This window comes from Hypanus sabinus, chromosome 2 (assembly GCF_030144855.1).
Source record: "Hypanus sabinus isolate sHypSab1 chromosome 2, sHypSab1.hap1, whole genome shotgun sequence".
NCBI lineage: Eukaryota > Metazoa > Chordata > Chondrichthyes > Myliobatiformes > Dasyatidae > Hypanus > Hypanus sabinus.
The window spans coordinates 73,875,001-73,901,650 of NC_082707.1; the positions used below are offsets into that span (position 1 = coordinate 73,875,001).

The 26,650-nt window shown below is 41.7% G+C and overlaps 2 protein-coding genes across 2 annotated transcripts in view; one reads left to right on the top strand and one right to left on the bottom strand.

Annotated features, from left to right (window-relative positions):
* Positions 1 to 563: 563 nt before the first annotated feature.
* LOC132404932 (uncharacterized protein DDB_G0292642-like) lies at positions 564 to 7,070 on the bottom strand. Its single transcript, XM_059989555.1, has 4 exons — positions 6,825 to 7,070; positions 6,108 to 6,205; positions 5,839 to 6,012; positions 564 to 1,319 (listed from the first exon to the last, which is right to left on the bottom strand). The coding sequence occupies exons 1-4, from the start codon at positions 6,901 to 6,903 to the stop codon at positions 681 to 683; spliced, it is 990 nt and encodes a 329-aa protein (XP_059845538.1). The 5' UTR covers positions 6,904 to 7,070; the 3' UTR covers positions 564 to 680.
* Positions 7,071 to 15,104: 8,034 nt separating this feature from the next.
* Positions 15,105 to 26,650, top strand: part of LOC132379929 (uncharacterized) — a 44,139-nt gene continuing 32,593 nt past the window's right edge. The window contains exons 1-8 of the mRNA XM_059948293.1: positions 15,105 to 15,313; positions 15,481 to 15,519; positions 16,417 to 16,519; positions 18,019 to 18,134; positions 19,131 to 19,219; positions 23,235 to 23,366; positions 25,013 to 25,108; positions 25,453 to 25,590. Coding sequence (XP_059804276.1) covers positions 15,259 to 15,313; positions 15,481 to 15,519; positions 16,417 to 16,519; positions 18,019 to 18,134; positions 19,131 to 19,219; positions 23,235 to 23,366; positions 25,013 to 25,108; positions 25,453 to 25,590 — 768 coding nt within the window. The 5' untranslated portion in view covers positions 15,105 to 15,258. The remainder of the gene's footprint in view (positions 15,314 to 15,480; positions 15,520 to 16,416; positions 16,520 to 18,018; positions 18,135 to 19,130; positions 19,220 to 23,234; positions 23,367 to 25,012; positions 25,109 to 25,452; positions 25,591 to 26,650) is intronic.

The following is a 26,650-nucleotide window of genomic DNA, read 5'->3' on the forward strand; positions in this document are numbered from 1 at the left end:
GGATATCCAGAGGATTTTTCCCAGGGCTGAACAGTCTAACACGAGGGGGCATAGTTTTAAGGTGCTTGGAAGTAGGTACAAAAGGGGTGTCAGGGGTAAGTTTTTCACACAGAGATTGGTGGGTGTGTGGAATCCACTGCTGGCAACAGTGGTTGAGGTGGATACAATAGGATCTTTTAAGACACTCTTAGATAGATACATAGAGCTTAGAAAAATGAGAGGGCTCTGTGGTAGGGAAACTCTAGGCAGTTTCTCGAGTAGGTTACATGGTCAGCACAACATTGTGAGCCAAAGGGTCTGTAATGTGCTGTAGATATCTATGTTCTATGTACTTGCAGAAGACATTGTAAACACAAAGGAAATCAATCATATTTTCCTCATATTATACACAGAATATTGCAGTAAAATGAGGAAACATGATTATCATAAACTTAAACTGTATATAAGCATAATGCATTAATCCACTTTAAGGCAGGGCTGGATGTTTTAGGGAAGGTGAAATGACAATTATTTATTCTACTTATGGATTCTCAGATCACATCACCATGGGAACAATGAATGAAACAATCCATCACAAGAGTACAAAGTGTCAAGCAATTTAGATAACACACTCTAACAATGTTTAACTGACTGCTCTGCATTTTTTGTACCTTCAGCAATCTCTGATCCAGATTGTTTAGTCATAGAACTATACAACTCTCATCCTTGGGATGGCTATTAGAATTTAAAGAGGAATTTAAAGTTGGACTCTGTACAGAATTTTGAGTGGGATTTTGAATACGATTTAGAAAATAATTTAGAGTGAGATTTGGAGTGGGACTTGGACTGCCAAATGAATAGGAATCTGAAGTGGGATTGGAGGTCTGATTTTCAATACAATTCCACATTGGAATACTTGTTTGCCTTGTGGCTACAGGTATAGCACAATGAAGAGAATACTTAGAAGATTTACTGCAAATTGCCATTGTGTTAAGGCAGGCAAAGCAAAATTGCACATGGCATCTGATGCACATGACATATTTGCACATATCTTGATGTTCTATAAGCAAACCACAAGTGGGACAAGCACGGATTTTAGGGCAATCTTGAATATTGCTGTAAGGTAAAGTTTTTGTGTCACAATTTTTCAAGGTTTCCAGCTGTATATTAATGCATCCTTCATTGTCACATTTATCAGAGCGTGGAGCAGGGCCTTTCCACTTGTTCATACATTGCCAGCAAAATTCAAATGGGGTTCCATTGTTGGCCGAGCAGACTGAACAAATCACTGATACGTTCATCTCATCTTTCCGTTCCACGTTACTCCCACACCTAGGACACTAAAAAAAGACAGATGATAAAATTAGTAATTAAGGACATACACTTCTGATAATCCGCTGTATATAATAATGTAATCTTAGCTTTTAAATGTGCTTCTTTAAAATGAATGTTATGGCATCTACTATATTGATAATTTTTGATGTTCCACAAAAACAAAAGTTTACTGTAATTTAGACATTATTGCAGTAACAATATATAGTTAGCTAAGTACTAAATACATTGAGAGATTTTTAGAGTGATATTCATCTGATGATTTATTCCTTGGTCATATGGATTTATACCACAATCACTGAGTGAGACTGTGTTTCCCCTTTCATTGATTTACAGTGGAATCACATCTTTGAGTCATAGAGTCATAGATTCAAAGCTGGCCCTTTGGTCAAACAGCTCCATGCAAACCAAGCCATCCATCTAAACTGATCTCATTTCAGAATCAGAATCAGGGCAAATATCACCAGCATAGGTCAGGAAATTTGTTGTCTTTGTGGCAGCAGCACAATGCAATACATAATAACAGAGAGAAAACTTTGAATTACAATAAATATATATGTTAAATCATTAAATTAACTAAATAGGGTAGAAATAAAAATAACAAAGTAGTGAGGTAGAGTTTATGGGTTCAATGTCTATTCAAAAATCAGATGGCAGAGGGGAAGAAGCTTTTCCTGGATTGTTGAGTGTGTGTCTTCAGGCTCCTGTTGGTAACAACGAGATGAGGGCATGTTCTGGGTGATGGGGATCCTTAGTAATGGATCCTTTCTGAGGCATTGCTCTTGTCAGATATTCTGGATGCTACAGAGTCTAGTGCTCATGATGGAACTGACTAACTTCACAACCTCCTGCACTTTCTTTTAATCCTGTGCAGTAGCACACCCAGCCCCCATAATACCAGACAGAGATGTTTGGTCCATATCCCTCTAAATATTTCCTGTTATAAAGTAAGGAATGGAATATGTCTTATTTCCAACAAACTAAGAAAGGGGCATCTGGTGCTGCAGCTCAGAAGGGACAGAGAGAAGAAGACTGCAGTATTGAATGTGGATTCCATAGTTAGAGGAGTAGACCTGAGGTTTTTTGAATGCAATAGACACACACAAAAGGTATGTTGCCTCCTGGGTGCTAGAGTCAGGGCTAGTTCAGATTCATGGCATTCCAATGGGACTCACTCACGGACCTCTGGCACACTGCTAGTGATTTCCACAATGAAGACTAGTGCAAAGTTCTCATTAAGTATATCCTCATTTTCGTTGTCCCCTATTAACACCTCCCCAGTATCATTTTCAAGTGGTTCAAAATCAACTTTCACCTCCTTATTTTTTATATAACTGAAAAATGTTCATGTGTCTTACTTCATATTATTGGCTAGTTTATTGGCCCTCATTTTTCATTTTTCTACAGGGGGAGTGTAAGCAGTGTTGATACAGATTGACACCAATAACATTAATAGGAAAAGGAGGAATTCCGGAACAGAGAATTTAGGGAGCTAGGTAGAAAGCTGAAAAGCAGGACCTCCTCTGTAGTAATCTGTGGATTGCTGTCTGTGCCATGGCCAGTGAGGGACAACTGCAAATAATTGAAGTTATGTAATGACATCTTTCTTACCAACAATTTCCATGGAAAAGATCATGAATCCTGTATCTTGTCTAACTTGATGCAGTGTCAGAGGACTATTTTTCTAATCTACTTACTGAAGAATTCCACAAGCTAATTCTGAAATAATTCATGCAGAATCCATTGTTAGAACATGAGTGAGGAATTGGCAATCAGTAAGTCTGGGACTTTCACGTTTACGAGCACCAATAAAAAAAAATGCTGACAAACCTGTGCAGAACTATTGGTGATAATCATGTTACAGAATTAACAGTACAGAAGCGAGCCAATACCTGGGTGTGAATTCTCCACATATAAAGCTTGTGTTTTAGTGGATGTCTATGAAGAGCAAAAATTTCAGGTTGTTTCCCATATTCTATGATATTAAATGGGACCATTGAACCATGTTCCTATTCAATTTTATGACAACAATCTTGATTTTTTTTGTGCAAAATCTTCCCTTTCCTTCAATAGCAGTGAGTACAGTGTTCCAATGTGTCCAGCAACTGGCGATTTGACAAGATTGGGCCAATAGGATTAATTTGCACCTAATCTTGACATCCTGGACTGAAATGATTGAAGTACCAGATTCTACTCCAGCTTTCATCTTGTTTTGGATCTGAGTGTCAGTTCCCCAACGTAGCGCTGGAGAACCCAAGCAAAGCCAGTTCTGTCTACAGACGTAGGACTTCCAAGCAACACATGCAAAATGCTGGAGAAACTCAGCAGCTCAAGCAGCATCTATGGAAATGAATTAACAGTCAACACTTCCAGTTCAGACTCTTCTTCGGGGCTGGAAATGAAGGGGAAGTCGCCACAATAAGAAGCTGGGAGAGGGGAAGGAGGATGAGCCAGATGGTGATAGGTGAAGCCAGGTGGATGGCAAAGGTGAAGGGCTGGAGAAGAATGAATCTGATGGGAGAGGAGAGTGGATCATGGGAGAAAGGGAAGTAGGAGTGGGCACCTGGAGGAAGTGATAGGCAGGTGAAGAGAAGAGGTAAGGTGTAGGAGTGGGGAATGGAAAGAGAAGGAGGAGGGAAAAAATTACCATCAGGAGAAATCAAAGTTCATGAAATCAAGTTGGAGGCTACCGAGATGGAACATGTGATGTTGCTCCTCCATACTGAGTAGCCTCATCATGACAAAAGAGGAGGCCATGGACTAACATGTCAGAACAGCAATGGGGATAGGAATTAAAGTGTTTGACCATGGGGATATTCTGTTTTTGGTGGTGGAGAAGAGGTACATAACAAAGTGTCACCCAATTTCCATCGGTTCTCACCAATGCAGAAAAAGCCACATCAGGATCATTGAATACAATAGACGACTCCGACAGATTCACAGGTGACATGTTGTCTCACCTAGTAGGACTGTTTGGGGCCCTGAATGGAGGTAAAGGATTAAGTGAATGAGACCAAGGATGCGTCACATTTTTGTCGCATGCCAGGAGCAAGATCAGAGGGGAGGTTAGACTGGACAAAGCAGAGAATGGGGTTGGAGGTAAAGGTGTGTATGATGGTAGTATTGAAGGTTCTGGGTTGCAGAGAATGATAGGTGAGGGCAAGAGGAACTCTGTCTCTGTTATGAAATGGGTGTCTGGAAACGGAAGAGATGCAGGTGACCGCAGTATCAATGATGAAGGAAGGGAGACGCAGTTGTTTGAAGAAGGAGAACACCTCTGACATTCTGGAAAGGAAAGCCTCATCCTGGGACAAATACAGTGGAAGTGAAGGAACTGAAAAAACAGTATAACATTTTTACAGGAGACGGGGTGAGAAGAGGTGTAGTCAAGATAGCTGTTGGAACTGGTAGGTTTACAAACGTTTCTCTCCAGGGATGGAGAAAGAGAGATCGAAAAAGGGAGAGAGCTGTCATAAAAGAACCAAGTGAACTTAAGTATAGGTTGGAAGTTGGAGGCAACGTTGATGAAATTGACGAGCTCATCATGAGTGCTATAAGAAGCACCAAATTAGTGATCAGAGTATCACAGGGAACATTGGGGAACATTACCAGGGAGGGCTTGCGATATGGACTATTCTACAGAGCCAATGAAAAGGCAGGCATAGCTGTGACCCATGCAGTTGCCCATGGTTACACCTTGAGTTTCGAGAGATTGGGAGGAGCCAAAGGAGAAATTGTTGAAGGTGAGGACCAGTTCTGTCAGACAGAGGAGGGTGGTAGTACAGGATAAATGGTTGGGTCCTCTTTTTGCAGGAAGATTTAAGGCCTTCTTGATGGGGGATAGAGTGTATAGAAGTCCATTGCAAAAATGAGGTGCTTGGGGCCTGGGAATTGAAAGTTGTTGAAGAGACCTGGAGCATGTGATGAGTTGTGGACCTCAGTGGGATGGGACTGAACCAAGTGAGATAGAATGGAGTCAAGGTACTCCTCATTCCCTCCTCCTCACGTTTTTATTCTGGTGTCTTCCCCCTCCTTTTCCACTTCTGAAGAAAGGTCTCAGCCTGAAACACGGAGTGTTTTTTTCATTTCCACATATAAAGCTTGTCAGTTTATTTCATGTCAACCCCTCAGTGTATCGTTATTTCTTCATGCACTCATCCACCTTCCTCACCTTCTTTGCAATTGATCTCAGTTACTATGTATGTTCCCTAGTTTCTCTTGAATTCCTGATGGGGTTTCTTCATGAAAGCTCTGTATTAAGATATCTAAAATTGTATTCTTCCACAAGAGAACGTTTCTTCTCTACATTCATCATTTCAAATCTCCATATAATTTTAAGCATGTTGATCAGGTAAAAACAAACAAGAGAAAATCTGCAGGTGCTGGAAATCCGAGCAACACACACAAAAGGAGGAACTCAGCAGGCCAGGCGGCATCTATGGAAAAGAGTACAGTGTGGAGAAAAAAACCTGAGGAGTGGATTTGAAAGGTGGGGGGAGAGGAGAGAGAAATCCGGTCCTGCTTTACCTGTTTGTATTCACAGTAACTTGAAGCGGCGAGAGTGGCAAGTTTCTCTTCAAAATCCTGTCGTTCCTCAACAGAGAGCAATGCTTTTCTGCGCACCTCCACGTAGGACCATTCCTTTCCACAGCCTTCATCTGTGTCATCTATTACTGCAGGGCAGTGGAACTTGAAATGACCCTGGAATAGAAATTGAACAAATATTGTAAAGCATTCCCATTTAAAAAGTGGAGTGAGCATGAGATATAACAGAAAGGATTGTTTGTGATACCCACCTCGCTGATACGGATCCGACACCATTCCGTGAGTGAAATGGGATCCATAGCGTGTCCACAGGACATTTCCACTCTGTAAACGTTCGGGTCATCATCTCCTGCAATAGAACATTTTGTTGGATTTACTACAGAATTTCTTTAAGGATTTAAGTATACACCGACCACAAATTCTTGAACAGTGCTTTCTTTAAAAAGTATTTGCTTAGATGAAATAAATTCAAATGGTTCAAATAAATTAGATCTGATTATTGAAGTGAACATTTTAAGGCAAATTTAGATAGGTTCTTAATAAACAAATGGTTGTAAGATTGCCGCCAGTAGATGTGAGTGGGGATTTGAGGTAACGATTTTATTGCATGGCAAAACAAACATAGCCCTAATATATCAGAAACACGTTGCAGTATTATTGAAAGCTCTCTAAACACACCGACACTCACGATCCAAGCCGACCTAACCGGCTCTGGTCTGAGCCTGAGATCCTTTTCCACCCTGGGTCCTCCAACAGCCAAAGACCAGTGGACATTCAGCGGCCGCCGCGCCGGGGTCTCGGTCCGGATTCTCCCCACGTAGAAACGCGTGTAAACTTTCAGCTTCGAGCGGCATCGGAAATCTGTGACGGCAACAACTTGTACACAAGACACTGGAGTGAGTTTGCCCACCCAAACTCAGCGTTGGGGGTCAGTCCTTATTTTACTCTTGGTGTGATGCATATTTTACCTGTGATCTCGTCCGGTCGCTTAACAAATTTCAGTCTGTTGTCAGTGGAATCGCGGCTCATTCCTCCGCAGCTGCTCATATTCGATGCTCCTTCACAACCGGGGAGTTTGTGTAGATCATGAACTACGATTGTGGGTTACGCCAAACAATTGCAGTGAAATGTAAACCCTCTGACCACTCCCTCGAAAAGGAGACGGTTTATTCCGTTAACTTCCTTTCCGGTGCAATTTGTCTCCGAAATATTGTTTGCACCGGTGAAATCTTCCCTTTTCCTCGTGTTTACCATTTTATTTCCACTCACTTCTTGTTGTTCTGTTAAAAATACGGTCCTCAGGAAAGTTGGCCCGGTTTTATACCCACCTCTCCCAGAGATATCCCAACATTATGCCCTCTTCTGACATTGACTTGCTAACTTCGGTCCCCTAGTCGGTTCACAGAACATCGAACAGCCCAACCTTTCAGCCAGAGTTCCGTAAAGCAAGTGAATTTAAATTTAACTCACTTAAACAGACCTTCACGGGTACCGCAGCAGCAAACGAAGTTACTGAGAGCAAAATGGGAAAGATCTATCAAGTGTGCGTTATTGGTTTGAAAGGCGAAAGAATTATGGTTGATGTCTCGGAGTCGGAAGCTGAATTTAATGCGTTGAAGATCGTTACGTTTAAAAAATTGCTGATAACGAAAAGGCCATTTTATTAGGTACTTGAATAACATATCATATTGTTTTCTGAGATGAAAATTGGTTAGATAGTCTAACCACGAAGTTGACAATGGGCATCTAGATATTCCATGCAGCTTCGCCGATCGAGGCAGAATTGTTTCCTTTACTTTGAATTCAGTTTCTCGAGTAATTTCTGGACTTGAAAATGTTTAATTTTAACGCCTTTATTAATCAGGTTCTCTTTTCTCAATTTCTCTATTTTTAAGGTGTTGAGAGTGTAGATGATCTGCGCCTCATTTTTAGTGACAAGCAACTGGAAAACGAGAAATCATTCTCACATTACCAGATCAGGGACAAATCGACAATATTCATCATAACACGGCTACCTGGAGGAGAAACAGAATACAAGATTTACAATGCACTCGGAAGAAGAATTGAACTGGGGTGATCTGTGTTCGCATTCAGAAGCATAAGACGCCTTCGTGGCTTTAATGTGTGCACTGTATACAAGTTAGTGCTTTCAGAAGTAGATTTGGTTTATATTCTGATGAAGGATCTGGACCACTCCTTTCCATAGATGCTGCCTGGCCTGCCGAGTTCCTCCAGCATTTTGTGTGGGTTGCTTGACCGGCAACATTCTGTTTACACTTTGACGTTTGTAAGGAGAAACTGCTTCATTTGAACACTTGGTGTAGAAGAGACGAAAGAGAGCGCAGAGGGTGGAACCTGGACCCATACGGGGACGGGGTGTAAGGTGGGTTGGAGGAATGCAGTGAATCAGGCAGCATCCATGGAAGAGAATGAACAGTCAACGAAATCAGAGAGATTGTTCATTCAGTATGCTCTGGGTTTTTTTCTCGTGTATATTCTGGCCTAGTTATTACAATATGTGGTTTTATGTCATAATTAGAATATTCTTGGTGTTTACTTTCAACCGTTGACACATTTTCAGAGAGGTTGACACTTCTCTGCCCCTTGTTATGGAGCGAGTGAGCCTGTGGCATGTCGGATTGTCTGGCCAATGATTAGTTTTTGTTGGACAGCAGATCATGGTCTCTCTTTGGGGCTTTGTAATTGCTTGTCTGGTGGGTGGTGGGTGCTGATGCTTCCTGCTGAAATACGTTGGGGGGGGGGGGGAATGTTCTGCTGCTGTTTGTGCATGGGAGGGGGAGAGGGAGCTTTGGGTTCTAACGTTTTACTGCCATTCATTCTTTGGGGTTCTCTTCTGTTTTTGTGGATGTCTGTGACAGCAAGAATTCTGGGTTGTTTACATATATATTCCCTGCTATTAAATCAAACTATTGAACCATTTTCCTATTCAATTTTATGACATCAATCTTGATTTAGTTTTTGTTCAAAGCCTTTCCTGTCCTTCAATGGCAGCGAGCATTGTGTTCCAACGTGTCTGATAACTGGCGATTTGACAAGAATGGGCCAATTTGGATCTTAACTTCCTGGACTGAAATGATTGATGTCTCAGATTCTACTCCAGCTCTCATCTTGTTTCGGATCTGAGTGTCAGTTCCCCAACGCAGTGCTGGAGAACCCAAGCAAGGCTGGTTCTGGCACGGCATCCATGGAGAATTAGCAGATGGGTGATTGATAAAATGACAAAAAAGGATATGGAGGAAAAAGGAGCAAAGGGGCCTAAATATCGTGTAAACAATTCTGGGTGGGCAACAGTGGTCAAAGAGAGCAGGAAATGTGAACAATTTCATCCTGTTTACTGGATATTTTGTGCCCTGTGATACATCTTCTATAATAATGATGAACTGCTTATCTTTTAGTCTACATGGGCATTGTTGCCCTTTTGTTCCTTGTCCACCTGTCTACACTCTTCCTGTAACTGTGAAACTACATTCTGCAGTTTGTTTTTCCTCTTTTTGTATCACCTCTATGTACTGATGTTTAGAATTACCTGTCTGGATGGCATGCAAAACAAAGACATTTCACTGTATCCTGCTAAATATGACAATACCAAACCAATTGTCAAGTTATCTGTACATGAATCACAAAGAGAAGGATTTTTCAGCTGCTTCAGATGACGGGTACGTTTAAAGTTTCAGGTGAAATATTGAAAGCATAAAATGTAATTGAAAACTCCGTGCAGCGATGACATGACCACATTGAACCCTTGGTACAGCAATCGTCTTTTTGTAAACTGAACTTTATCCTGGATTGTGTTGTATCATTTATGATTAAAATGCTTTACTTGTGAAAATTTTGTCTCTGATTTTATGTGACTGTGCAGTTGCAAGTAGGCATGTGCATACATGTACTTGTGCATATGACAGTCACCTGAACTTCAACATTATGAACAATAAAATATGTTACTCAACAAGTTCTGGCCTTGGAGCTGATCTTCTGGAGTTTGAGGCTTCTGCCTGAATACAAAATTGTCTTGGTGGGAGGTGGCAGTGGACCATTGCTTATCAGATTTGGTAACTTATCAATGCTATGCTCCAAGTTTTAATGCAGGATCTTTTAAAGTTCATCGGATATTCTAACGATTTGGAAGAGAATAGAAGTGGCATGATTAGAAAGTTTGAAAATGTTATTAAACTTAGTGATATTGTATTGTGAAGAATGTTGTCTAAATATGCAAAAGAACCAAGATCAACTGGAAATGTTGGCATGCGAATGAATGACAGAATTTAACACAGACAAACGTGAAGTGTTGTATTTTGGTTGGGTATAATGTGGCTGGACCTGCACAGTAAATGATAGGCCCTTGGAGAATGTTGTAGAACAGAGAAACCTAGAGGTGCAGGTACAAGAGTTCTCAGAATGTGGCAATATGAGTAGACAGGCATGAAGAAGGCATGAAGAGTGGGTCTGGGCAAGGTCAATCTGCCAGGGGTGAGATGAAGGTGGAGTCCTTACTCAATGTTCATGCCCCTTGTTTGTGTCTACCCTCGAAGAGTCCCAGCTCGGTGCCTGAGTTGAAGGCGGAGTTCCGGCTTGATGTTCATGCCCAGTGTCTGTGTCTATCCCCCGAAGAAGAGTCCCGGCTTATGCCTGATCTGAAGGAGGAGTCTTGGCTCAAGGTTCCTTGTCCTGTGTTTTGGTGTCCACGTATCTGGCTGCAGCAATCCGTGGTGTCCAAGTTTCTGGCCGCAGTGAATCAAGGTCCCAGTCTCTTAGTTCAAGTTCCGCAGCTGTCAACGTTCCCACAGTCCAAGTCCAAGGTCCACGGCTGTCCATGTTCCATTATCCAAGTCCAAGGTCTGCAGCTATCCACATTCCCGCTGTCCAAGTTATGGCCGCAGCGATCCCAGTTCCCCGTTTCCAAGTCCCAGGTCCGCCGCCATCCAAGTCCCTAGTCCCCTATCCGAGGTTCGTGTTCCTCTTTTTCCTCCTTGATTTCCCGATTTTTCTGTGTCGCGAGTAATAAATGCTATTTTATTGAACTTAAGAAATATGTGTTTGTGTCCTGCTTGTGGGTCCTCTCCCAGCACCCTTGTCCCCTCCCCGTGACATACAGCTGGACAAATCTTTGGTTTGTCTACACTTGAACTATTGTGTTCAGTTCTGTTTGATAATGTATAAGAAATATGTCATTAAGATTAGCAGAAAATATACATAGAAATGTTGCCTAGACCAGAGAGCTTGAGTTAGAAATAGGGATTTGATAAGCTGGGAACTGTCTCCCAGGTTCAAAGGAGGCTGAGAGATGACCTTGCAGAGATTTTTAAAGTTATCAGAGACCTAGATAGAGGAAACAGTAGTCTTCTGTGTAAAAGGTGACAGGAGAAAGATCTAAAGGGGATCCGAGAGACAGGTCCATTTTGCACGGTGCATGGTGGCTATGTGGATCAATCTGCCAGAGGGAAGTGCCATTTTGATATATCGGCTAAGGGGCATAAGGTGGCAGCAAACTGTGATCTCTGTTGAAGTTGCTTATTTCTTTTTGGGTCAATGAGGACAGAGTGGAAAGTGAGATCTGGTTCATGCTTACAGACAGAGATGTGGGGTAATTGGATGACAGGCTAGAATCTGAAGTCCCTGTTACACATTCAAAAGCCAGGGATGTGAATTTGGGGCATCCACGGTTTGGGCTGGAATGTCCAGCCAGATGTTGGACCAATAGGCTAGTGTGGATAAAGGCTGGTAGAACCACCCGACCCCCAGCCTGGCCAGTTGTCACCATGTTCCAGAGTTGGGATTCCATGTAGATGGTAAGAATGAGTTCTGATGACCTGTTGGCTTCAGAAATCGTTGAGACCAGAGTCCACTGGGGTAGCTGAAATCCCAATGCCTGCATGTCCGAGTCTGAACCTGGGTCCACTGGAGGCTGAATGCCATATCTAAGCACCACATCCTTTCCTCCCACCAATGCTGCTCGGGCCACTGATCAGACTATTTGTTGTTCCAGATTCCAGCAACTGCGGTCTCTTGTGTCTTCATCAAATGTTGCCTGAAATGGAGGGCTGTCGTTCTAATGGGAAAAAGGAGAGGTTGGGTTAATTCCCACATGAACTTAGGAGGTGGGGGGCTGATCTTGTAGAGGTTTATAGAATTATGAGGAGCACAGATGGGAATTGGTAACCAGAATTGTTTTACAACAGTAGGGGAGTCTGCTGCTCAAGTGCAGAGTCTTAAGGAGAAAGAAAAGAAAATTAAAGAGAATCTGATGAATTTTTTATATATATACATTGTGATGGTTAACTGGCAGCTGGTGATGAGGAGATATACAGGAGAGAGACAGATCAGGAGGTCGAGAGGTGCCACAACAATAACCTTGCACAGTATCAGTTAGATCAAACAAGTGATTATAAACTTCAGGAATGGGAATCTGGAAATCACATTTTGGTCCTCATTGCGGGCTCAGTGGTGGAAAAGATGAGCAGCTTCAAATTGCTGGGCTTCAGCTCCTCAGTGGATCGATCCTGGGCCCAACACTTTGATACAATCATGAAGAAAGCATGTGGACAGATGTGCTGCATTAAGATTTGGTGTGTCCCAAACATTCCAGCAGTTTTATGAGAGTATTTTGACTAGCTGCGATCAGTGACTAGCACACAGTGAGGAGGTTTCTCACAGATTGGCGGCGCTCATTTAAAAGGTGTGCTTTGCGGTGTTCAGCCTCATTCTGGCAGCCCAATCGACAGTGGGAGCAGTATACTGCAAGCAGGTTTGTCGCAGGTACTGTCAGACTTAAGCTCGAAGGAGGCTTTGAAATTACTCCCTCTCACCTTAAATGCATAACCTCTGTTTCAGACATTTCAATCCTAGGAAAAAGTTACTGTCCATCTACTCCATCTATGCCTCCCTCAATCTTGTAAATCTCTATCAGATCTCAGCTCATCCTCTGCCATGCCCGAGAAAACAACCCAAATTTGTTCAACCTCTTGTGGTAGCACATGCCCTCAAATCCAGGCAATATCCTGGTAAACCTCTTCCGCACTCTCTCCAAAGGCTCGACATCCTTCCTGCATATAAACCTGCCTGCACATCTGTTCCTCAATATCCCAGTGACTATTGTGGGTCTGGAGTACAATCCCATCAGAGTGACTCCTATACTTTTAAATTCTACCCATTTCCGCTCAATGGATGGACCCTCCTTTATGTCCCCTCTGAGTTCAGCTATGATACTGTTCCTGATTAGTCATGCAGCTCCCCCTCCTCTTTTATATCCCTCTCTATCTTTCCTAAAGCATTGAAACACTGGGAGATTAAGCACACATTCCTTTCCATCTCTTGACCAAGTCTCTATAATGGCCACAACACCACAGTTCCATGTACTGATCCATGCTAAAAGTTCATCCCCTTTACCCATAATACACCTAGCATTAAAATACACACATTTCACACTGTCCATCCTATTCCTGCCCTGACTAACATGTGGCACCGGGAGTAATCCAGAGATGACTACTTTGGAGGTCCTGCTCTTCAGCCTCTTCTCTAACTTCCTATACTCACTGTGCAGGATCTCTTCAGTTATTGTGACTGTAGTGATTGTTCACATCTTGCACTATACTGCTGAAACAAAACAGCAAATGCCATAACATATCAGTGAAAATAAAACTGTCTCTGATTTTGGAGGGAGAAATAGAGGCCGATTCAATTACAAAACAAAAAATCATTTGGACAAGCTGCTTGGACAGAAAAGGCATTGGGGAATACAGACCTAACATGGACAAATGAAAAGAGATAAATATTTAATGAATATACTGTTGGTGGCTGGTAAAAAGACACTTACTAGGAAATGGTTATCACAGGAGAGCCCAACTTAAAATACATGGATGGAAATTACAATGGACATTTACAAAATGGAGAAGATAACAGCATCTGTTAATCATAAGCTGGAACCATTTGATTCATACTGGGAAAAATGGTTTAACTACATAATGCCTCATAGGCCTGATTTTATTCTCACAAAGCAATGAATCTGTTGTAAAAAAGAGATCACTCCCTACTTGTACATAGCTCTTTCCTTTTGCTCGTTTTTTCTCTCCACTCTTTTCTATAAATGTATACCTCAGATAAATACTTTGTGGAGATTTGTGATATATATGATTATATGATATATATGTACAATGTCTGAAATACAGCTTATGGAAATGTTTGTTTGATGATAAACCAATTAAAAAAATTACAAAAAAAATAAGTACAGGTAGGCACCATGATCAACATGGATGACATGGGCAAGAGGCCTGTTTCTGAGTGATATGATTCCAAGAAATCTCATTTATCTGGGCTTCTCATTAAGTTACTTCAACAGCACCTTCTGAGTCAGTGAGTTATTCCATCCAGAAGAACAAATACAACATTCAGCACAAAAAAGTCTTGTTTTCAGCTGATGTTGTGATATCATCTCTTATTTTCAGCACCACCTCAGATTCATAGGGTGGGAAACTTTGCCACTGGCTGAATGGTCGGGACCTTCTCAAAATCCGATTCCATGTTTGGTACTCTCCTGATTTGATCGAGAGTGAAATTTACTGAGGATCTGCAAACTTCTGAACAAACTTAATGAGTTGTCACAATTGACCCAGGACTTCAGCCCACCAGCCCGGTGTTTTTGTGCATAATCAACCTTGGTCGCCTGACCGTACGTGCGCCATTTGCGGTCTGCCAAGTTTTCAGCTCTCTGGGGAGGTTGTCTCACCCCTGCCAGTTGTCAGCAATGTCCTATCGGCCAATGAGTTTCCTGTCCGAATCGCTTAACTTCCTTCTCGTTACAACTCGGCTGCTAGCACTTGCAAGAGGCCCAGGAATAAAAAGACTTGCGTAACTGCATTAAGTTTTGTGTAAATAGATGCACTCAAAGGCAGGTGGGGTGGATTAAAGTCATCCTCCGCTCTCACACACGGAATTAGATGGCCAATACTACTGGGTCCAGGGCATAATCGATGGGGTCCCCGCTCCCGAAATCCAAATCAAAAGAAATTGGTTTTAAATCCCACCTGAAAGATCCGGCGACAATCGTCTATAAAGCAATACGCATTGCTCTGTACACCTTGCTTGTAATGAGCACAAGTGGGCGCCACAGTATACTAAACCTATAATTTCCTTATTTTTTTCCGCTCTGTAGAGACCGCCCCTGGTTCAGAGAAAGTGAAACAGAAAGTGTTATTATATATATATATACACACACACATACATATAGAAGACGCTGACAAGTGACAAAAAGGCATTATTGGTAGAAATAACTCCAATAACTCGAATCACTGCTGCAGCTTTCGACAAGTTATTCGTGATCATGTCCTTCGTAATTAGTTGCAGAACTTTCTGTGACTCCAGCGTTGGGATTACTGTTGGATACGTGTCATGCTCTCTTTGGTGAACTGGTTCCTAAAGTCCATCGGCTATCAAAGTATGAAGAGTAAATCACCCTTAATCATATATGTGTTACTGTAAAGACAAATCTTTCAGTGTTGATGAATTCTCTGACTGAATTTAAGCATAATGCGTTGCAGGACAGTTTTTTTCTCTCTCTCTCTCTCGTACGTAGTGACTTTATAACTTAATTTTATTGGTACTGTTTTACAGACCGCAGGAAAATGATGGACAGTAACCCAGGTAACTCAGGTAGGGCGATGAAAGCAGCAGCCCCGTGTGGAGTTGCGGGGGGGGGGCGACGGGCGAGGGTGAGGAGTCAATTCGAAGTGGAATGGCATGTCACAACTCAAGGATCAGCATTCAGTGCTGGACGAAGAAGTTAAAAGAACGCGATCAGTAGTTAAACCACATTCATGTTGTAGGTGTAGGGCGTTATTTCGAAAGCTCTCAAATGATCTCCCTCTGCCCCTCTTCCATGCTCCGCAAGAGTTTTTGTATTTGTGTAACACTGAACTTCGAACTGCTCCTTCCACTGTTTTAACCTGGTAGTCATTTATTCAACCTTTGCACTCTTGGCACTTGACATTCTCTGAATAATTCTCAAAAATGTGGCATCTTTCTGTTTCCAAACTACTGTTTAGTATCTCTTCTCTTTGGATCTGCTTCAGTTGCTGGCAGAGAATCTCTAATACTCTCACACAGCAGTTGGTAAGTTAATTGGTGATGGTAAATTGTCATCTGATTGGGTTAGGGTTAATTTGGGGGTTGCTGGGCTGAGCAGTTCGAAGGGTCGGCAGGGCCTACTCTGAGCTTCATCTCAAGCAATCTGCAATAAAATGTATATCATCTTCTTTTACCCAATTATACTTTGTTCTTTCACAAACAAGAGAAATCTGCAGATGTTGGAAATCTGAGCAATGATTTCAGGCTGAGACCTTTCAGCAGAACTCTTCCACAGATACTGCCTGTCCTGCTGAATTCCTCCAGCATTCTGTGTGTGCGGTTTTGAAATTTCCCTGTTTATCATAAAGCTTTTTGCTATACTTTCTTACATTGTGAGGATTGTTATAAAGAACCACCTGAAACAGAACTGATGTTATTTGGGTATTAAACAACTTTTCCATTTTCTTCATTGTTTTATTACAGGTAAACATTTTGTTGGATTGAAAAATCAGGGAGCCACGTGTTACCTGAACACATTACTTCAAACATGGTTCATGACCCAGGAAGTTAAAGAATGCATTACCAGGTAGGATTGAGCATTGCATAATGACTACTCTATTTTATATGGAAATAGTGTGTATAAAGGTACTTCAGTAAGAAACATTTAGAGGGATATTAGCCAAACAAAGGCAAATGGAACTAGCTTAGATGTGAAACTTGGTCAACACAGACCAGTTAGACCAAAGATGCCATTTCTACACTGGAGTACACTGTGTTTTGGGAAAAATAAATATCCAGATTGTTAAAAAGCTTAGAACTTAAAAGTTGGTGATGAACATATATTTGGAATGGGGAATGCATCCCAGATAACTGTAAGTAAGGGAGTACCAGGGGAAGGAATGTAATGGTGATACCTGTAAGTTCAGTACTTTTATTCAAGAGTAAGACAAGTACAGAACATGCCGGAAATAGTTAGGGGAGGCAAATGGGAGTTCACAGTTTACAGCAACAGCAGTTTTTATTGCTTATTGATTATTCAGTCATGATTGATTAACTCAATTATAAAAATAATGGAGGACATAGGAAAGTAATATTTATTCTGTAGGTATAGGGACATTTCAAAATTAAAATGTGCATCAAATTGATATTTGTGGTGGCCACAGTATTGGGGAAAAATTTCTGAGTTCAATGATTTTTCGGAAGACACTGGTAAAATCATCATCGTCAATTTGTAAAGGGAAAATCACATTAAAATAATTGGCTATTTTTATCAATTGGGTAGCACGTAATATGGATCAAAGTAAATTTATGACCAGTATACATGTATGTCACCAGATACAACCCTGATTTATTTTCTTGCAGGTATACTCAATAAATTCAATAACCATAATGTAACCAGTTAAAGACTGCACGCAACAGGGCTGTCAACCAGTGTGCAAAAGGCACAACCAATACAAATTCAAAAGAAAATAGAAAAAAGAAAATTAATAAATATTTGATAAGTATGGACTCCTTGAAAGTGATTCAAGAGGTTGTGGGTACAGTTCAGTGATGGGCGAGTGAAGATGAGTGAAGTTATCCTCTGGTTCCAGAGATGATGGTTGAAGGGTAATAACTGTTCCTGAACCTGGCTGTGTGAGTCCTTGCATTCCTGTATCTTCCTGATGGCAACAGGATCAGAGAGCATGTCCTGGGTGTGGGGGTTCCTGATCATGGATGCAGCTTCCCTGTGACAGAACTCCATGTAGATGTGCTCACTGGCAAGGAGGGCTTTACCTGTGATGGACTGGGTTGAATCCTCTATATTTTTATTGGATTTTCAGTGCAATGGCATTGGTGTTTCCATACCAGGCCATGATGCAGCCAGTCAATAAACTCTCCACTGCACAGCTACAGAGGTTGGCTAGAGTTTTAGATGTCATCCTCAATCTTCGTAGAGGTGCTGCCATGCTCTCTTCATAGTTGCACTGAAATGCTGGGCCCAGGACAGGTCCACGGAAATGATAGCACTGCGGAGTTTAAAGTTGCTGACCCTCTCAGAGGTTTTAAGCGATGTAAAATTTCACTGTTTCATATTTTTTGCAGTTACAATGGACAAGATTTATTAATTTGTCAGTTGCGTTCCCTGTTTGAACGATTATCAGATGGGAAAGAATGGTCCTTGAGCACAGAACAGTTGACCTCCCAATTGGAGTTGAATGGTAAGCAATAGACACATTCATGCTTTTATCAGATAGCAGCATGCCAGTTTACTGATTCAAAGAAAGTTTCTCAAATCCATAGCATTCTGCTGCTTGATATATTTATGATTGAACTCTTCCTTAGTTGGGGTCAGTTTTGTGGACTCACAAATGAAAGGCAATTCGATGAACTAAAAATTGTTTCAAACTCCATATGCTCAGCGAGTATATGTGTAAATTAACTTGGAGTTCCAGTTACTCATCAGGGTTGAAATAATAGGGTGGCACAGAGGTTAAGTTACCAGAAATCTGGTCTCACCATCCAGAGAGCTGGGTTCAAATCCCATTGCAATATTTATTTTAAAATTTAAACTGCAGAATTTCTTATGGCATTTATTGAGATTTGCAACTGTTAGCTGGCTGAGTTGGGTATTAAGCAAAAGGTGAGATCAGTATAACATCTCCAGTCTGAGTGACGGAATTACCATTAGTCCCAGACGTTTCCTGCTGGGCTTCAGCAAATCCAGACAGAAAGTGGTGGAAGGGAGGAAGGGAGGATGTACACAAGGAGTTCGGCCAGGATGCCCGTAAACCAGAAATTTACCAGTGGTACATAATGCAATAATTGTTGTTCAGACACTCAGTGAGGGAGTCACTGAACAAATAAATACATAAAATGGGATTTAAATAAATGGGTGGTTGGTGCAGACTTGATGTACTGAAAGGATTTCTGCAAATACATAGCAAGTATTTCAAGTTGATGATTTATCATCAAAATCTGACGGAAGGTTGTCAACCTGAAACATTGGCTCTACTTTTCTCTCTCCATGGAGGCTGTTTGACCCGCCGAATGCCTCTATCATTTTCAATTTATTATTTCAAATTCATACATCTGCAATATACATTATAAAATTAATAATCATAGAAAATTAACTGGGAAATCAATGCTAATATAAGCAACTATATGATTTGAACTTGAGTGCTGACTTTAACATTTTTTTAAACCATTCTGTGAAGTTTACAAACAGAGAGATATAGAGGAATGTTTTCGCAGTCTGGTGAATGTGCTGAGTAGCAAAATGGATCAGGAGCATAATATTCTGAAGGTAAAATTGATCTGCTGTGATACTGATAATCGATTTGCTTTTAAAATGTGCCTCGGTTTACCTGTAATTCAATCTGTACTTCTTCATTTTCCTTTTTCCTCCTCTAGCATTATTTCTATACCAGTACCTGTCATTCTTTACAACCTGCTTCCTTAAATGTCCCTTCAACTGTTTGCTTGATCTTCAGTTGATCACCCATTCTTCCATAGTCTAGGACATACTGTAAATCATTTTTGAATGTTTTAAAATCCCAGGTAAGATGTGAAGCCAAATGATTGAGTCATCTACAATAACAGCCTTGAAAAGATGGTGGGACAAGTAGATGGAAAGGTTTAGAAGTATGTTGGCCAAATACTTGCAAATTGGTTTCGCTTGAATGGACATATCGGTCAGCATGGATCGATTGGGCTGAAGGGCCTGTCTCAGTGCTGTATGACTCTGTGTCCAATGAACGATTTGTATTGCACTCAAAAACTGGTTCTTATTGATGCCTTTCTGCCATTGTTACAATTTATTCACTGATCTGGTCTTACTCTGCCAGAGCCTGTGGTTATGACGATTCATGCACTGACCTTGCAGTGAGTCACCCACCCTTATGACCTCCTCTCCTTCAGTCAGCACAAATTTTGATCTCAAGCACACACAATGGACACAGAGTGTCTGACAGTCCTCAAGGTTAACCACACCACCTTTGCACAGTGAAATGTTCTGTCGCTAAAAAGTGCTGAGAAAGATGGAGGAAGGAAACACAGGTAATTGATTGATCATTATCTATCACTATACCTTTATCACCTTTGATCACTTTTGTTGTGTTCCTGATGAAAAATAATGCTCCTCTTCACCACATTAATTCAATGTCTTATGCTGTACTCCTGAAAAAACACCAATATTTATCCCATCAGACATCTTTATAAGGCAGCTGTACGTTTCAGATTCAGATTCAGATTCAGTTTATTGTCATTTATAAACCATAAACACAATGCAGTTAAAAAATGAGACAACATTCTCTGGAATGATATCACAAAAAAACACAAAACAGACCACACAAGAAAAACTACATAACATTCAGTAATCCCCAATCCAGAGTCCGGAGAAGCTGCTGCGTATCAATATCACGTTCCCCGGAAAGGAACTACAAACCCATCAGACAAAACTAAGCTACAAGACCTACACAAAACCATATAGTTACATACAGTTATAGTTAACATATAGTTTCAACAGTGCAGACAATACCATAATTGATAAAAGACTGACAAAGACCCCATAATTATAACACATAGTTTCAACAGTGCAAAGCAATACTGTAATCTGACAAAGAGCAGTCCATGGCACAGTTTAAAAGAAAGGTCTCAAAGTCCCGACAGCCCATCATCTCACACAGACGGTAAAAGGAAGAAAAACTCTTCCTGCCATGAACCTCCAGCGCCACAGCTTGCCGATACAGCACTTTGGGAGCCCCGACCACAGCCAACTCCCGAGTCCGTCCGAAAACTTTGAGCCTCTGACACTAAGCACCGAGCACCATCTCTGCCGAGCGCTCCGACCCCGGCACCGGCTGCCAAGCAACAGGCAAAGCCGAGGATTCAGGGCTTTCCTCCTGGGGATTTCTCCAATAGCACAGTAGCAGCGGCAGTGAAACAGGCATTTCAAAAGTTCCACCAGATGTTCCTCCGTGCTTCACACGTCTGTCTCCATCAAATCAGGATTGTACACGGCCCCTACTTGCAGATAACAGATATTCATTCCTGGAGTGGCCGCTGTGTGCTGCGTTGCACCGCCATGATTGAACCAAGGTAAATTCTCACATTAGACAATGTTTCAAGTCTGTAAGTATTGATAGGCCATGAATTCTTTAGAGAATAGGGTGTGGCTAGCCACAGCTCAATCACCATCTATAAATTCACTGATGACACACCTATTGTTGGCAGAATCTCAGATGGCAATAAGATTATGGGAGTGAGATAGAGCCTGGTATAGGCTGGTTGAGTGGTGTAGCAACAACAATCTTGGACTTAATGTCAGAAAGACCAGGAAATTTATTGTGGACTTCAGGAAAGGGAAGTTAGGAGAACACATCTCAGCGTCAGAAGTGAAAAGGGTGAGTGGCTTCAAGTTCCTGAACTCCAGCATCTCAGAGGATCTATACCGGGACCAACACATTGATACAATCATGAAGAAGGCTGCAGAGTTTGAGGATGTCTGATATGTCATCAAAGCCTCTAGCAAATTTCTACATATGTACTGGGGAAAGCATTCTCACTGGTTCCATTACCACCTGGTGTGGAGGCTCCAAGGTGCAGGATGGAAAGGGGCTGGAGAGGGTTGTAAACTCAGCCAGCTCCATCATGGGCACAAGCATCCCTCCATCGTGGACATCTTCAAAAAGTGGTGCTTCATGAAGGCAGCCTCCATTATTCAGGACTCTCACCATCTAGGACATGGGGAGGAGGCACAAGAGCCTGGAGACTCACACTCAGAGCTTTAGATGCACCTTCTAGAAAAAACAATCCTCAAGAGGGATCAGAAGTGGAGAGAGTGAGCAATTTCAAGTTCCTGGGTGTCAGTATCTCTGAGACCTAGCCAGAACACAAAACATTGATGCAGGTATAAAGAAGGCAAGCAGCAGCTATATTTCCTTCGGAGTTTGAGGAGCTTTGGTTTCTCAACTAAAACAGTGGAAAATTACAAATGCATTCAGACTGGCTGCATCATCATCTGATGGGGTGGGGCGCCACTGCACAAGATCAAAATATATTGCAGAAAGTTAGAACATCAAGAGTGTTAGCTTCTGTAGTATCCAAGACGCCTTCAAGGAGCACGTTAGGAAGGTGGCATCCATCATTAATGATATATGTACTGTAATTCAGATTATTTTCACCATATTTATTTATCATGTATTTCTTTGTTCTGTTGCTGAAAAGTGAACAAATTTCATGGCATATGCCAGTGATATTAAATCTGATTCTGATTCCCCTCTCCCATCAGATTTCTGAACAACCAGTAAACTCATGATCACAACTTCACAATTGCTCTTTTCTACAGTTCATTTATTTATCGTACACAGTAGGCAGTTGTCAGTCCCAGGGGTTCATGGGTTTGCATCTCTGGTGGACTGCGTCCTCTCCAGGGTGCAAGCCTGGGCGGGAAGATTTGAGGAACTTGCTGTTGCCCATGTAGCGGGATCCCCTCTCTACATCACTGATGTAGTCCAAGGGAAGGGCAAGCCCCGATTCAGCTTGGGATCGTGTCGTCACAGAGGTTGTCAGGGTGAAGTTGTAAACAACATCAAACTGCCTTAAGGACCCCGGCTCCTGATTTCTTCCTCGGGGTTTACTCCCGAAGCCTTTCCCATTAGTGGGTACGGCCACAAGGCAGCAGAGTTTTAAAAACAGAATCTTCGTCTCCAAGGCGGACTGCTGTCCAAGGCTGATTAGCTCCACCTGCCCTAAGCAGGTGCTAGTGGCCCACCTTTGCCCCTTCTCTTGTCAGTAGAAACTGGTCTGCCCAGTCTATGTGAAGGGCAAGAGTTGGACTAGGTTTTCAGAGTCTGTTAGAGTCGCATGCCATCTGGAACACTTTATAGGCAGTGGGAGCTTATCCCCACTGCCAACCCTACTATGACAACCTTAGGAATGTATTTATTGTACATTATGGGAATTTTTGCAGCTTGTACTATACTGCTGCCTAAAACAGCAAATTTCACAAGTATCAGTGATAATTAACCTGATTCTGATTCATGAAAGCAATGATTCCAGTGTCAGAGGGAGAACGATGGCCGATCACTTCCTCCTTGTGCCACACTCCATTTGAAGCTAAACAAGAGCAGCCAATTAGTGTTCTTGCCCAGGTATCATATTCACGTGGTGTTCATCCCTTAAGGATATTTATTGTACACCTTAATCAAACAAATGAGGAATCAGAATTTTTGAGAGCAATTTATAAAGTATCAGTGTTCTTGTACTAAGTTCTAACTGATGGATCACAGGCTGAGTTCTCATTGAGTTATGTCTTGTAGATTTATCAAGTCACCATGGTTAACTCATTGAGGTGTTTAAAATGCACAAAATCCATGGATGAAGACACAGTTTTCCTGGATATACCTCTATCTGTTTGCTCGGCTAATGCTGCAAAAAAGTTTGATTCCATGGTAAGTTTAAAAAAAATGAGGAAAATAAGTTAAACTTTTTTAAACATTAGAGCAATTGATTACTTTCCTGCAGTGAGTTTGACATCACATTTTATGTTGGTTCATGAAGATGAATCTGGACAATTTACAAATTAACTATCCATTGTTTCACAATGATAATTCGCAATAACTGATGTGTAAAACAGTGTCAAATCTTTAGACTTATATTTTTGTAAATTCAAGAAGGATGGGATTGTTAACATGAGGAACTTTGGAAGCCATGATAGAGTGGCAGTTTGTGCGATGCTCTTACAACCCAGGATGTTCTTGTGTTTGGAGTGAATTTTCGACGCCATTCTATAAGAGTTTTTACATTCTCCCCATGGATTGCATGGGTTTTCTCCTTTGACTCCCACAGTCTCTATTGTACGGGGTAGTAGGTTAATTGCTCATTGTAAATTGTCCTGTGATGAAGCTGGGGTTAATTGGGGTTGTGGGTTTGCTGGGTCAGTGTGGCTTGAAGGGCCAGAGAGGCCGACTCCACACTGTATTGCTAATTAACTAACTGACTGACCACCTGTATTGTTTCTTATCTCAAAACATAAAATACATAATCCAAAAGGGAGAGAGTAAATTATCAAATAATTTAAGGACATCTCATCTCTTTTGACTTCAGGAAGATCTTGCATATTCATTCTTTTTTAAATTCAGTTTTGGCAAAATATTGAGAAATCAGTTTGGTAGTTTTGTCTACAATTTGGCAAGTTGATGGTATCACCTTGACTGCATTCCAGCGTAGAACCAATCCTGGAGAGTAGTGTCTGAACTGGAGTTTCCCCACCAGGTATGATGGAAAAGCTGATCACTGACCTGCACCGGGTTAGACTTCAGACAAGCCTAAAGATAGAGAGTTACGTTTTAGTAAAAAGGGAGATCTCTGAGAGTTATATAAGCATGATTAATTGTCAACTTTAAATTTTTAAATATTTTAACTTTTAATAATTTATGATTAATTTCTAAAATGATTAGTTGTAATAGATTTCTTGTTGACTAATAGTTTTTAACTGTAACTGTCTGTGAAATTCAAAGTATTTTCACACATTTAGCAGCCTACTATGTTAAGTTTACAGCTAAGAATTGTGCCACATGTGGGGCTTGTATTGGTCACCTCCAACAAGAGAGGCCAACCATCTCGTCTTAATCTCCAGTGGTATTGCCATTGACAATTTGTCTATTATTAATATAGTAGGTTTTAGCATTGAGTAGAAGGTCTATTTGTTCAGTAATTGCCAGTTACAGCATGCATTGAAGCCCATACTACAGGGGACTAAATGTTTTAGAATTGCGACACCATGGCGACCCTACTGCAGCTCAGGTGGCAGAATTTGGATTTCAGTTCTGATTCCAGCCGTAAGATATTTGTACATCCTTCCTGTGAGCCTGTGGGATTCCTCTGGGTGCTCTGGTTTCCTTCACATCCCAAAGGCATTCTGGGTATTCGGTTAACTGGTCATGGTAAATTATCCTCTGGTCAGGCCAGGGTTAAACAGGTGGGTTGCCTGGTGGTGCAGCTCATTGGGCAGGAGGGGCCTGTTTCGAGCTGTTTCTCTAAACAAAATGGACATGATCTGGTACCTTTTCTCTATTTTGTTCCTTTCTTCTTAAAGGAAAAGAGTCTTAAACAGTTTTTGAAGGAGGAAAGAATGGAAGGTGACAACAAATGTTATTGTAACATCTGTGAGATGAAGACTGAAACATCATCAGTAAGTATTCCAATCAGTCATCCTGGTATTTCTGTAATTCTTCATGCTGCAAATCAGAGGAGCAACAGAAGCAGCTGAATGGTAAAAATAATATTTTTTCCTGGACAAATCATTTCCTTGAACCTTTCTGTACTGCCAGATGTCAGTGCAATGTCTTCACTGGTGAGACGTGTCAAGTACATACAATGTGGAATTCCATATGAAATGTATTCACATGAGGATTTACAACATGGAGAGTGAATGGCTGCAACATTTGAAATGTATAGCAAAGAGATCTGCTAATCTTCAGCTTTGCATTGATGAAACAGGAAAAGTAAAACTCATTTCTACCTTACATTTTTCAGAGATACTATTTTAAGCACTTGCCACAAATCCTTACATTTCAACTGAAACGCTTTGAATTTGATTACAACTACATGGCATTTCAGAAAATTACAGATTGCATTACCTTTCCACCTGATTTGAAATTTACAAGATCTCAGGTAACATTTTTGTCATTAGTAACAATATTGCAGTTTAAAATAATATTGAATTTTAAATTGTGGTGCATTCCAGAATGTTGTAACTTGCATGATTCATTTTTAGTATGATTAACTCTCTCATGGCTATGCCCCTCCCTCACCTGAAACCACCACAGTGGGCTTCACAGCTGAACAGGTGAGAAGACAGCTGAAACGTCTCCATCCAAGCAAGGCTGCAGGCCCGGATGGTGTCAGCCCCAGGGTGCTCAGAGCCTGTGACCCCCAGCTATGTGGAGTACTTCACCATGTCTTCAACCTGAGCCTGAGTCTGTAGAGATTTCCTGTGCTGTGGAAGACGTCCTGCTTCGTTCCTGTACCGAAGACGCCGTGCCCCAGTGGCTGCAATGACTACAGACCGGTGACATTGACATCCCACATCATCAAGACCCTGAAGAGACTTTGTTCTAGAGCAGGTCCAGCCTATGGTTAGGCCACACTTAGACCCCCTCCAGTTCGCCTATCAGCCCCGACTAGGAGTGGAGGATGCCATCATCTACCTGCTGAACAATGTCTACGCCCACTTGGACAAGCCAGCGAGCACTGTGAGGGTCATGTTTTTTGACTTCTTCAGTGCGTTCAACACCATCCTCCCTGCTCTGCTGGGTGAGAAGCTGACAGTGATGCAGGTGGATGCTTCCCTGGTGTCATGGATTATTGATTACCTGACTGGCAGACCACAGTACGTGCGCTTGCAACACTGTGAGTCAGACAGGGTGGTCAGCAGCACTGGGGCTCCACAGGGGACTGTCCTGTCTCCCTTTCTCTTCACCATCTACACCTCAGACTTCAACTACTGCACAGAGTCTTGCCATCTTCAGAAGTTTTCTGATTACTCTGCCATAGTTGGATGTATCAGCAAGGAAGATGAGGCTGAGTACAGGGCTAAGGTGGGAAACTTTGTCACATGGTGCGAGCAGAATCATCTGCAGCTTAATGTGAGAAAGACTAAGGAGCTGGTGGTGGACCTGAGGAGGGCTAAGGCACCGGTGACCCCTGTTTCCATCCAAGGGCTCAGTGTGGA